The sequence below is a fragment of the Echinops telfairi genome, unplaced genomic scaffold, assembly GCF_000313985.2.
Source record: "Echinops telfairi isolate 266 unplaced genomic scaffold, ASM31398v2 ScPeMD7_3;HRSCAF=10, whole genome shotgun sequence".
NCBI classification, from domain to species: Eukaryota; Metazoa; Chordata; class Mammalia; order Afrosoricida; family Tenrecidae; genus Echinops; species Echinops telfairi.
In genome coordinates, this window is record NW_022103899.1 from 44672086 (window position 1) to 44684840 (window position 12755).

Below are 12755 nucleotides of genomic sequence, written 5' to 3' on the forward strand. Positions count from 1 at the left end.
AGGCCTACATTCACACGCGCATGCGGGCGAAAACATCGGACTTCCTCAAGGTGCTGAACCGGGCGCGCCCAGATGCCGAGAAGAAGGAAATGAAAACAATCACGTGAGTAAGGCAGGGCTGCAGCAGGACACACACAGCCCTCCTCCTGAGCACACCGGTGGCCTGGCCCTCCCCATTCTGGGCAGTAGCTAGAGGCCAGGCAGCTAGGAACGAATGGGATTGGGAGTTCCACTGCTGGGTGGGCCAGGCCAGAGACCTTGTCTCCGCATGCTTGTGAGCTAGGAGCAAAGGAGGACAAAAGGTAGAGAGTTCTGTCTGGGCCTGAGCCACTCACAGAGGTCTCTCCCATCCTTCTCAGGGTCTTCCTGGAGAAATTGAGTCATTTGCTTAAGGGCCTTTTGTTAAATAAATAGTACCAAACCACCAGCGTTCTTTCCCTGGTCTGCTCTCCGACGAGCAGTGCGGCTGTATCAGGAGAGGCTAGTGTGACCGAAGGTCTAGCTGTTGTTGCTGCGTTCTGTGCCAGATCTGGGGGCCCGCCCTCCTCCTCGAGAGACGGTCGTGGGTGTGCATCTGCCGGTTGATAGGGGAGTCCATCAAGCCTCTTCCCTGATGTGGGAGGCCATCTGCTGCCACCTGCATGAGGGAAGGGCCACCTGTCTGAGCCCTGGATAGCAGGCAGCCACCCTCGAGGGACCGTTTTTACACTTGGCTTGTTGTACAGAGGGTTTAGAGCCTGCCCCTTCGTTAGGAAACAAGCACCAAGGGCCTTTCTCTGCTCATGCCCTCTGCCTGCTGGTCCTGAGAAAGGGGTCAGCCTCTGAGTGCAGCCTCTGCTTCTGGTACAGCTGCAGCGAGATCATATCCTGGTTGTTGCCTATCCCCTGCAGCTTCCTGGCCATGACTCCCACCTGCTGCCCCCCTGGACTGTTCTCTCCACCCTGGAGGTGCCCGGCTGGCCTTTCACTGGGGCTCTGCTTGAGCCCGGCATCACTGTGGTGACCCCGGGGGTGAGATGCCCAGTTTTGTGCCTCTTTCAGGCAATTCAGTGGTGGCAGAAGGATGGCGTGGGCTGGCCAGCGGGTCCAAAGCAAAGTAGAGGGTCACAGGCTTGCCAGCCTCACCTCCTCTGGGCTCCTCCCCCTCCCAGGGGCCCAGCCAGCAGGCGGTCTTGGTGGGGCTGCAAAGTAAGAGTGGTTGTAATGGAGCAGGTTAACCCCTCTCCTAAGAAAGGACGAGTCCTTGAAACGAGCAGCCCCGAACAGGGCAAGCTTCTGTGTCCACTCAGAACACTAGACACCGACCTAGTGGAGGCCGGGCAGGAAGTGGCTAGCTGTAGGCAGGAGGGGCCAGGATGCCATGTGGGCAGAGACCAGTGTCTGCAACCCCCTGGCCCTGGTGAAAGGAGGGAGCTTTCTGTGTGGGGGGAGGATACATAAAGAAGGCTTTGGGGGTAGGTGAGACGTTGGGGCCAGGAACCATGGAGAGCCCGTGGTTTTGCTCTTATTTCCCGTAGTTCTCAGTTCCATCTTCCAGGCTGCTTTACCAAATACCCTTGGGTGCCAGTTGCAGCCTCTGTCCTTTGACCGCAGTTTGGTCCCAGAGCTGCCCTTGTCTAGAAGCAGTGGGTAGAACAGACCCTCTGATTAGGAGCCTGGAGTCAGGCAGCCCTTCCAGCCCAGGGTGGACCAGCCTGATGTGCCTGGTGCCACAGACCATTTAGAAGTTGCCTAGGCCCCACATTTTTTTTTTGGTGGGGGGCAGATCTGTATGTGTGACAGAACAGTTGTCGTTTTAGCAAACTTGTACGCTCACTGGCATTAGTCTTATTCATTATGTCATTCACCCATTGCCCTGGTGACGGTCAGCCTCTGTTCTCCACTGGGCTTCAAAGGCTAGCGGGGTGGGTGGATCCTGACCTGGCTGGGGCCCAGTCTGAAATGGGTGTTAACTTAGGTGTGTATCCCCCCCCACCCCGATTCTGAGACTTGGTGGCCCCATGCCTGCCCTAGAACCCCCACATGATCTGCCGGAAGAGTTCCCAGTCCTGGGGCTGGGGGTGTAGATGTCCGCCTGGAACGAGCCTTACCCCTGTTCTCTCCTCTTGAAGGGGGAAGACGTTTTCATCCCGCTAGCTCGCCCAGGAGGTGGGCACGGCTGGAGCTGGACCACTACTACTGGACCGTCGCAGCTTCTCCGTCTCGCACCATCAGGTCCTTGAGGGAGTCTCTCTGGGTTCCCTTTTTGTACACATCTGGAAAATAATCTGCAGAAACGAGCTGTGCTTGCAAGGACTCCATATTTCCCGAGAATTAAAAACAAAACAACAACAACAAAAGAATAATTCCACTTGATCAACTTAATTCCTTTTCTTTATCTCCGTCCTTCACCCCCCCTCCTCGGCGCCTCCCTCCCCTTCTTTTCCAAGCTGTTTCGCTTTGCAATATGTTACTGGTAATGAGTTGCAGGATAATGCAATCTTAACTTGTTTTCTCTTTTAAGTATTTGAGTTCAAAACTCCTGTATCTAAAGAAATACGGTTTGGGGTCATTAATAAAGAAAATCTTTCTATCGTTCTTGAGAATCTGGTGGTTTTCTGGTGATGAGGCCAAAAGAGAACAGAGACGAGAGGAGGGGTCCAGCCTGCTCTGCCCCTGAACTGGTCAAGCTGGGCTAGAAACCCTGGGTTTAGGAGCCCTCGGGGCTCGAGCCCCAGCCTCCCCTGGTGGGAGAGTGCCTCGCTCTTGAGCTCTCGCTGGTGTTAAACTTGAATGTGCTAACAGACTGCTTGTCACTTAAGTCTGGTGACAACGAATCCTGTGTGACGGGTGCTCGCTGGACAGTGCCAGGCGATCGAGCTGCTCCTTCCTTCAGGAAGCAGAGCCCTGGTGGCTTAGTGAGCTGCGTGCTGGTCTGCTAACCAAAAGGTCCGTCCAGTTGTGTGAAACCACCGGCCCCTGCTCAGGAGAAAGATGAGGCTTTCTTCTCCCACAGAGAGCTATCATCTTGGAAACGCACAGGGGTGGCTCTCCTGCCCCATAGGGTAGAGGGTCTCTGACTCAAAATCAGCTCGATGCCGCTTAGTTTGGTTTGGGTTTGGGCTTTCCTAACGTGTCCAATGGCATGTGAGCTTCTGCAGGACCCTGGTGGGCACTGAGCTTTTCATGTTGTGAAACTAACCGGCCAGATTTCCCTTTTTCAGAAGAGCTCAGGGGGCAGCTTCCTGTTTTCTGGGGGCCACTCTGGTGGTCCCTGCCCTCTTGCAAGCTTGCCCTTTGAGTTAATCTGTCTGAGGCGGTGGGTTCCAAATCGGACAGAGGCCCGTTTGGTGAACTGTGAAATTCCTTGGCTGCAGTATTTTCTACACTCTTCATAGCTAACAATTCACATGCCAAAGAAATAATAGGACCAGCCTGTCACCCCCAGCCCCCATTTTCCCTGGGGGTGACATGTTGCATAATAGTGTAAGACCACAACCAGGGCCTTGGCCTTGACACGCCCCTCCTTGTTCAGACTCCCCCAGGTTTAGACACACTGGGCTATATGCATGTGCTGTGTATTTTCTGCACTTGACCGACAAGTAGCTTCATGTGACACCAGCAGTTTCTAACAGTGGGATCAGATAGACTAAGTCGATCAAGTAGTCATCCCTAGTAAGGAGCCGACCAGAAACGCCAGACTCGCTGCCCACAGGTCAGTTCTCGCTCCCAGGAGACCTGTCAAGGCTTTCCGAGACCAAACCTGCACTTGGTCAGAGAGCCTCCTCTTTCTCCCACGGCCATTGCTGATTTCTTGGATTGTTTCAATTATATGCACACATCTTGACTGGATTGTAAAATTGCAGGTTTTGTGAGGTGTCTCACAATCAAGGAGTTCAAAATCCACTGTCCAGACATCATCTGGCCTTCATTTCATTCATCTGAGTGGTGCTGTAGGGAGCTCAGCTTTCTTACTGCACCTTAATGTCTCCATGCAGTTCTCCAAAGGTGGCTGTGGTGTGGCCTTTGAGTCAAGGTGGGAATACCTGTAAATACAAGTATAGTTTATATAAAGTGAGTTTGTTACGGGGGTAAAGTAGCCTGAAGATAGTTGCATGTCCATCCGCCCTTGGAATGCTAGCACTGAGTAAGACTGACATTGCCCCAGCCACCTCACTACCTTGTGGCTTTCTGAGCTCTGGACACATGGAGGAAAGCCTGAACTAGGTATCTCAAAAGATGGCGGCACAATAATTTCATTCTGCACCCCGTGGCTGTTCTGAGAATGATGAGGACCAGTAGGAGATTTGGCTTTCTGGCTGACTTCAGGCCCTAACTCAGTGAGTTGGAATGCCATTGTGCTCCCTAACCAACTGTGAGATTCAGATTTTTGAAAAGTACTATTAAAAACCACTCCCTGCTCAAGCAACCCCACAGGACAGGGTAGGACTACCCCTGGGTTTCCAAGACTAGCTCTACGGGAATAGAAAGCCAAGTCTTGGTTTCGAACCACTGACCTTGCTGACCATAGTCCAATGCCGAGCCACGACACCTGTAGATAGCAAAAGCAAGCTAGCTTAGAAAACAGGAGAAAAACACATTTTCGTTAGTGTAGTAAATCCTTAGGAAGTATTTAAAAGAAACGTGAAACCAATGCTAGTGAAAGCTCCTCTCCAGACACACTCCTTCCTCGACTTGTTTCCAGAATGCCCATCACATAAGGGGATCTGCTCCGAGAGGCCCACCTCCCCGTGTGTGCAGACAGGCCCGGTGGCCACCAGCACCCACAGGATGATAACAGGAGGAGGTCCTTTTGGTGGTGAGGGTGAGGAACACTGAGTGTGAGCTGGGAGTTCAAGTGATGTAGTTTGAGCCGGGGGACTGTCCCTCATGAGAAGTGTGGTTGTCCTTGGTTCGGGGCTGTGGAGACATCAAACTGGGAGGCAAGCCTGGGTTGAGTCCAGTTTCCGCCACTTGGTAACTGTGTAACAACAAATGTTCAGTCTACCTCACAAAAGGGAAAGAGCGGACAGTGCTGATCACATCAAGGCATCGTTAGGGGCCTTCGAGTCAATCGATTCTGACTCCTAGCAGTCCTGTGTGCAACAGAGTGAAAACCCCATGGGGCAGTTCCACTCCATAATAGGCCGTATGCCTGGCCTCACGATTGTGACTGTTTTCAAGCCCATTGTTGCAGCCTCTACCAATCCATCTCTTTAAGGCTCTTCAGCTTCTTTGCCGGCCCTCTATTTGACCAAGCGCAATGCCCTTCTCCAGCGACCGGTCCCTTCTCTCATCTGATGTCCAGAGTACATAGGATGAAGTCTTGCCCTTCACACTTCTAAGAAGCACTCTAGCGGTACTTCCAAGACAGATGTGTTCATTCTCAGCATTCAGTATTCTTTGCCAAGACCACAATTCACAGGCATCAGTTACTCCCTATCCAACTTTCACATGCATATGAGGCAATGGAAAATACCAGGGCTTGGGTCAGGTGCATGTTAGTCTTCAAAGTGACACCCACCACTCCTGTGTCAGTTCACCCTAGAGGTAGCTGGTGTGTGCCTGGGAGGCTGGAAGCCACCCACATTTCAGAAGCCAGTGGAGTCACCCACAGTGGACAGGTTTGCAAACCAGCAAGGCGGACCTGACCATCTCCCCTTCACACGCGTTGGAAGCCTTATGAATAGCGGCAGGCGTTTGTTACCACTTCATAAACCTTAGTGCTTTTCCTCTACGAGGGGATTTGTAGTAACAGGACAAGCAAGTCCAGCGAAGCCAAGCATCATGTCACTAGTCAATCTTGGGGGCTTCCAGGTCATCCTTAGGTCATACTCCAGCACGGCCTTACTGCAGCAGGGTTGGGAATCTCCATGCCTGGAAATGGTGAACCGCGGGCCAGCTAAGAACTAGGAGCTTGGAAGGAAAGGAAGAAATATTACAGTAGGAAGGGAGGCTGTGACATGGGGTCACGGCAGGGGCCTTAAAACCAGGGGAAGGAAATGCCCTAGCTGCTGGGTCAGATGTCTTGTGGGGGGCTCAAGCTTCTGTCTCTGAGAGCAAGTTGGATGGCCTAACGACCCCACCCCCACCCCCCATCAGGCTCCAGACTCCACAGAGTTAACACCCAGCCTGGGTCTTTAATGTGAAGATTTGGGGGTTCAATCCAGCCTGGCCCCTATCATTTTAGATGGCTAAAAATGGCCGTATGTCCAGGGCTCCCTGGTGGCATCCTGCATATTTGTTGAACTGCTAACCACAAGGTCAGTAGTTCAAAAACTTCCAGCCACTCTGGGGGAGAAAGACAGACTTTCTACTCCTGCAAAGAATTAAAGTCTCAGAAACACAGGGGCTGTTCTACTCTGCTCTATAGGGGTCACTGAGGCAAAACTGACTCCAGGGCAGTGCGTTTGGTTTTGTGTTTGTGACCCAGCCAGCCAGCCCACCCAGATCTGGAGACTGGCTGTTTAGACCTAACAGGATAGATCAGAGTTTATTCTTCCTGAAGCCAGGATCCTGGCCAGTCTTAGCCGCAGAGCTCCCCCATCCCTGGAAGCCCTGAAGGCTAGTCTGCTTGCTTTTGGAAAGTGAAGCGCTGCTGCAGTGACAATGAGGAGGTCCACCAGGCACAGGAAGCCCCTTTCCCTCTAGACCCCCTCTGTTTCAGGATTGATACACCCACCCCTCACCTATCACACTCGGTGCCTGATGTTAGGCACACCTTTTAAGAGAATGGAGGAGGTAAAAGAAGCTTCCTTGCCAGAGCCTTGATTGGGTGCCTAGATACAGGCCAGAGCCTCCAGTTCGGGGTCCAAGGGGTGGGGGCGCTGAAGGGGCTTGCATGCCAAGTCTATAGCCTCTGAAAACTGCTGTCCCGCAGCCCGGGCCACAGATGACAGGAGGAAGGCTGGGGATGAGTCAGTCCCCGGGCATGTCGGGAAGCAGAGAGAAATGGGGCTTATCTGACCTGGAAGGAGCGAGGCTGGGCAGGAGGGATAGGGGCAAGCTTCCCAGCTCCACTGTCTCGGTTGTCCCCCTCCACGCCGTGTGTCATCCCACACAGTGTTTAAACAGAGCAGCCCACAAGAAAGGCAGACATCCTGAAACCGTGCGGGGGAGAGGCCCTGGGCTGGGAACAGAAAGAAGTCTGTTTATTCCCAGCAGCCCACACTCCACGGGACCCCACGCCCACTTCTGTCCAGACCCCGAACTGAACTCTCCCAGAGCCTCTGACTTCGGCCTGACCAGATTGCGTGGGTCTAAGGGTCCCTGGAGTGGCCAGGGCCCGCCCCACCCACCCGCTCCCTGGAGGATGGGTTTACTCCGACTGCGTCCCTCTTTCCAGTCTCCCGGGGCCTCCTGACGACTGTAGGGACAGCAGAGCTAGTCTCATGCCTCAGTCCCTTCAGGCCCAGCTCTCCCCAGCCAGCCCAGAAGTCCCCTTCCTCCTCCTCTGGCGTGTGCTCCTCAGTGAAGACATCCAGGGGCTCGCCTCCAGCTTCCACGCATGTCAGCAGCCTGTCTCCTCCCATGTCAGCTCTTCGTTGCTGGCTTCTCTCCTCCCCTCTCCCCAGGCCAGCAAGCCTGATAGATACAAAGTGGAGATGGGGGTGCCATAGCTTTTGGCTTCCTATCACCTGTGTGCCCTGCCCTCCAGTTCCCTGTGGATTGGAAGCATCCCTCCCCCATGCTGTTCCCTGGCTCCCTGCCTTTCTCCTCAGAGTTCTCTCAGAGGGCACACATGCCCAGAGGGAAGGGGCCTGCTGGAAAAGGCCGTCCATCTCGCAATGTGAATGATCATCACTGCCTTTTGTTGAGTGCTTCTCGTGGTGTTGGGCTGCTAACCCCAAGGTCAGCAGTTTGAAACCACCAGCCGCTCGGAGGGGAAGATGAAGCTTTTTCTTTCAACTCCCATGAAGAGTTACAGTCTGGGAAACCCCCAGAGGCAAGGGTCATTATGAGTCCGCATTGACTCGATGGCAGTGAATTTGGTTTGGGGTTCATCCAATACCAAGGGCAATCCTAATCCTTACAGCACCTTAACTCATTCAATCTCACCACAAAACCCTAACTGGGGGGTGGGGTGGGGGCGCAAAATAAGAAAAAATTTTAAAAACCTAAACTGAAATACCAAGCAGAACAAACATTGTTGCTGTCAAGTGAATCCCAGCTCCTAGCGACCAGGTAGAACTCTGTTCACTTGGGGCTTTCAATGGCGGGGACGCTTTCGGAAGCAGAGGCCAGGCCTTTCTGCTGCAGTGCCTCTGGGTAGACTTGAACCTCCAACCTGCTGATGGCCAACAGGATGTTTTCACTGCTTGGGCCACGGATGAGCCCATTTTGCAGATGAGGAAACAAAGGCAAGAAAACTCTGTCATTTGCCCACAGCTCACAAACGGGAACCCAGCCAGGCTTCTAAGCGGGATTCAAATCCCACCTGTCCGGTCCCAAAGCGTCATCCTCATGCAGGAGAAGGAAAGAGGAGGCATTGGTGAGACACACATCCCTGCACTCTTGAGGTGTCAGGCACTGGCGCCGAGGCGGCCACCTACGTCATCCATGATCGCCCCACCACCCTGAGAAGTGATCTTTTTTCTTTTTTTTTTTTGAGAAGTGATCTTTCTGGTTCCTATTTTCCAGGAGGGAAAAAGCGAGGTCCACTCCCAAGAGCCATTGGTACCTCCCACCCCAGCACTGGAGTCGAGGATAGTGGCCAGAGGACCCCCCACCCCAGAAGCAGGAAGGCAGGCTGGGCGCATAAAGGTTGTCCCCAACTTACAACGGGCTTCCTTCCGTTTCAATGAGTTCTGACCTGAGTCAAATGCAAGTGCGTTTTCCCACTTGTTAGGATTGCCTTTCACTCTCAGTATCTTTAGAAATCACAACACTGACCAGCTGCGAGGGGACGTCTGGACATGGCAGCCTCGGCCTATGGTGTGCTGAGACACCGAAGGCAGTCGGACACTGCTAGCAACGAGACGCGCCCAGAGGGCCCGGAAGGTGGTCAGGGCACGTCACATAGCTGGAACATGAACAAGGGCTGTCGGGTGATAGGGAGGGCTTCTAGTTAGGGGCCCTGGGCGGGAGACTGAGACCTCATGTGCCAAAGAGGAACTGACCCCCTAGGGTGTCTGGGCTGTAATCTACATCGAGGTTTCTCTGCTGTCCTCCATGGAAACAGATCACCTGGTTGGTCTCCTGTTGGGTGGGTGATCAGTGATCAGCCACCGGGAATCCTGGATGGGAGAGGGGCACTCCCACCTTCACACCCATCCTACCCTGTAACCTTGGCAGAATGTTGGAACTGGAGTTGCTAGCAGACAGCTGGCTGACCACTCCTAGGGGTTAAGGCTCATAAAATGTAAATATATTCACTGGAAGTGGGGAGGATCCAACCCAATCATTATTATTCATAAACTCCAGGGCATTTCTCAGATCAGCGGGATGGTAGCAGGCAAGAGGGTTCCAAACTGGGGTGCCGTGATATAGGGGAGCCACCACCTAGGTCACAGGGGATGGCCGGTGGCCGGCGTGGGGGCAGGCCTTTCGCTGCTGCAGCCCAGAGTGTACCAGGTCCCACCCCCAGAGGCAGGGCCTGTCCGAGCCCCACTGGCCTCAGCTCCAGCATCCCTCTGGGAGCCAGGCAAGGCCGAGCCCAGGACTCTGGCCCGAAACCCCGCAGGGCTGGCGGCAGCCACTCCGGCTCCTCAGAGGGAAGCTCGGGCTAAGCAAGCAGCACCTGGGCACCCTTCCCCCGCCCCCCCAGTCATGTGAGTATCCCCCTCCCTCTCGGGCACGCCTCCGCACCTCAGCCCCAGAACCTGAACAGTTCTCCCACCCAGCCCAAGCTCCTGGAAAGTCACACCTGGGGCTGATCTTGGCCTTTCCTGCTGCTCCGGAGGCAGTGGGGGTGAGGGGCCCACCCCACGGGAGGGTTTAGCGTTAGAGCCCTGAAGTCTCCTAGGGTTTAGCAGACTTGATGGTGCAGGCAGGGAGGGGCAGGAGTTACAGGACCCAGCTGAGACAGATGCCCCTGAAGGTGGGTCCTAGGAACTTTGCCCCCCTAGGGTGTCTGGGCAGTAATCTACACTAGGTGCCGGAGGCTGGGGTTGGGCACTCTGTGGGGCTGAGGACGGAAAGGGGCCCCTCCCTCAGCTCAGGGGGACCATGGGCCCTCTGGACCCTGCCCTAGGGGCTGGGGGGAGGGGGGCGGAAGAGTTACTAGGATCCTTTCCTTGTTGACATTAATCCTAGCAACAGCAGCTGTTGCCCTGTTGACAGAAGCTGGGGCACCCAAAGGACACAGGACCCTGCCCCTAGCCCCCATGGCACCCTGGGAGTGGGGGAGGCTGAGAACAGGGTGAGAGACACAGAGGGAAACAGGAGTGGATCAGAGATGCGGAGAGGCCAGGCCCACCCCACCTCCTCCTTCTCCTCCTCCACCTCTTCCTCCCTCGCCTCTGACTCAGAGACAGCCCCCCCTGCTGGAGGTGGGGGTGGGGAGAGGGTGTCCTCTCCCAGCTGCTGGCATCTCCTTGTCCCTGCCACCCCACCCCCACCTCCAGCTCCTCACCTTCCTCCAGCTCCCAGGAAGGGCAGAGGAGTCAAGTTTATGGGCTGGAAGTCCTACCTGAAGACTGCCCACTGAGCTGGGACCGACCGACCCACAACTAGGGACACCCACACCTCCCTCCTCAGTGATGTGAACAGCTGAGTCCCTAACTTCCGTGCCCCTAACCATAGGGGTCTCTGCAGACTGGATGTCTGCGTTCTTTGGCATCTCAGCCCCTCCCCGCCCCAAGACTTGAATGTTGGCCCACCAGCTCCTAGTCTCCCTTTTGGCTACTTTCAAGGCCTGGGCTGGCCAAGGCAGGGAAAGGATAAAATGCCTTAGAGTTTGGGCATGAGGGGGAGGAGGGGTACACGTTTCCTTTAAAGTCGCTATTTCAAGAGAACTAAAAATAGGGTATTTTATATAAAATTTTAACTGGCGATTAATTGAGCCATCCATATGCCAGCACTCAGGAGCTGAGCCACTGCCCATAGGTCTACACAACCGGGTGACTGGGCAGTCCCCACTGGGAGGACAGTGACCGTGCATGCCCCCTACACCCCGCTTCACTCCCACCCCCAACTCTGGCTCTATCTAGGCATGCCGGTCGCTGCTCCAGGCCTCCCCTCTCCCGAAGTCCAAGATGACACCCAACAGCACCGGGGAGGTGCCCAGCCCCATTCCCGTGGGGACTCTGGGTCTCTCCCTGGCCCTGGCCAGCCTCATTGTTACTGCCAACCTGCTCCTGGCCCTGGGCATCGCCTGGGACCGCCGCCTGCGCAGTCCCCCTGCCGGTTGCTTCTTCCTGAGCCTGCTGCTGGCCGGGCTACTCACGGGGCTGGCACTGCCCATCCTGCCAGGGCTGTGGAGCCAGAGCCGCCGGGGGTACTGGTCCTGTGTGCTCCTCCATCTGGCCCCCAACTTCTCCTTCCTCTCCCTGCTCGCCAACCTCCTGCTGGTGCACGGGGAGCGCTACATGGCAGTGCTGTGGCCCCTCCGGCCCCGCGGGTGCCCCCGTCTGGCCCTGCTCCCCACCTGGGCTGGCCCACTGCTCTTCGCCAGCCTGCCTGCCATGGGGTGGAACCACTGGGCCCCGGGGGCCAACTGCAGCTCCCAGGCCATCTTCCCAGCCCCTTACCTCTACCTTGAGGTCTACGGGATCCTGCTGCCCGCCGTGGGCGCTGCCGCCCTGCTCTCGGCCCGAGTGTTGGCCACTGCCCACCGACAGCTGAGGGACATCCGCCGGCTGGAGCGAGCCGTGTGCCGCTGTGCGCCCTCCGCCCTGGCCCGGGCCCTCACCTGGAGGCAGGCCAGGGCGCAGGTGGGTGCCACGCTGCTCTTTGGGCTGTGCTGGGGCCCCTACGTGGCCACCCTGCTGCTCTCCGTCTTGGCCTATGAGCAGCGCCCGCCGCTGGGACCCGGAACTCTGTTGTCCCTCATCTCACTGGGCAGCGCCAGCGCGGCCGCTGTGCCTGTGGCCATGGGACTGGGCGATCAGCGCTACACGGCCCCCTGGAGGGCAGCTGCCCGCAGGTGGCTGCAGGGACTGCGGGGAAGAGCCTCGAGGGACTGTTCCCACCCCAGCACTGCCTACCACACCAGCAGCCAGAGCAGCATCGACCTGGACTTGAACTAGGGGAAGGACAAGAGCTTCGTTGACCGCTTCCGGAAGCGTCGGCCCATCCCAAGCCCGCCTCTCTCATGCTCCCACTCACTCCCAGATCAGAGATGCTGCCCCGTGTTTGGCCCCACCCTGGCTGAATAAAGCTCTCTGCCGGTAGACAGTTCTCCTGCATTCAGAAGGGGAGGCCGTGAACAGCTCTGGAAAGTACAAGCTGTGTCCTGGGGGAGTGCTGCACCAGACGGGCTGCGAGTTGCGGAAGGGAACACATAGCAGAGAAAGAGGCGCCTTAAAACCCAACAGATCATTGGGGTCTCTCATCTGATGTGCCCGTCCCCCACCACAAAATCCACACAGACGTTTCTCTGGGAAGTATATTTTATTTACATTTTTTAAAATCTGTAACTAGTATCTCTTCCTTCTTTCCCCTACCCAGCGACTTGGAGGGGAAATGAAGGGAACCCCAAAGGCCTACTCCCCACATACAAGCACGCACCCCCATGGCTCACACCAGCGAACAAAGGTCAAGGGGCAGGGCCCCCTGGGAAGGAAGTGGCAGGGCTGGGCGGCTGGGCAGGGGCGAGGGGAGGGAGGCCTGAGGGG

The 12755-nt window shown here is 56.0% G+C and overlaps 2 protein-coding genes across 2 annotated transcripts in view; both read left to right on the forward strand.

Annotated features, from left to right (window-relative positions):
- ARPC2 (actin related protein 2/3 complex subunit 2) overlaps window positions 1-2577 on the forward strand; it is a 33195-nt gene extending 30618 nt beyond the window's left edge. Inside the window, exons 9-10 of the mRNA XM_030887253.2 lie at window positions 1-103; window positions 2112-2577. The exon at window positions 1-103 is cut by the window's left edge and continues 7 nt beyond it. Coding sequence (XP_030743113.1) covers window positions 1-103; window positions 2112-2136 — 128 coding nt within the window. The 3' untranslated portion in view covers window positions 2137-2577. The remainder of the gene's footprint in view (window positions 104-2111) is intronic.
- Window positions 2578-9648: 7071 nt separating this feature from the next.
- On the forward strand, window positions 9649-12512 carry GPBAR1 (G protein-coupled bile acid receptor 1). The gene is made up of 2 exons (XM_004701600.2): window positions 9649-9749; window positions 11130-12512. The coding sequence occupies exon 2, from the start codon at window positions 11175-11177 to the stop codon at window positions 12165-12167; it is 993 nt and encodes a 330-aa protein (XP_004701657.1). The 5' UTR covers window positions 9649-9749; window positions 11130-11174; the 3' UTR covers window positions 12168-12512.
- The last annotated feature ends 243 nt before the right edge of the window (window positions 12513-12755 follow it).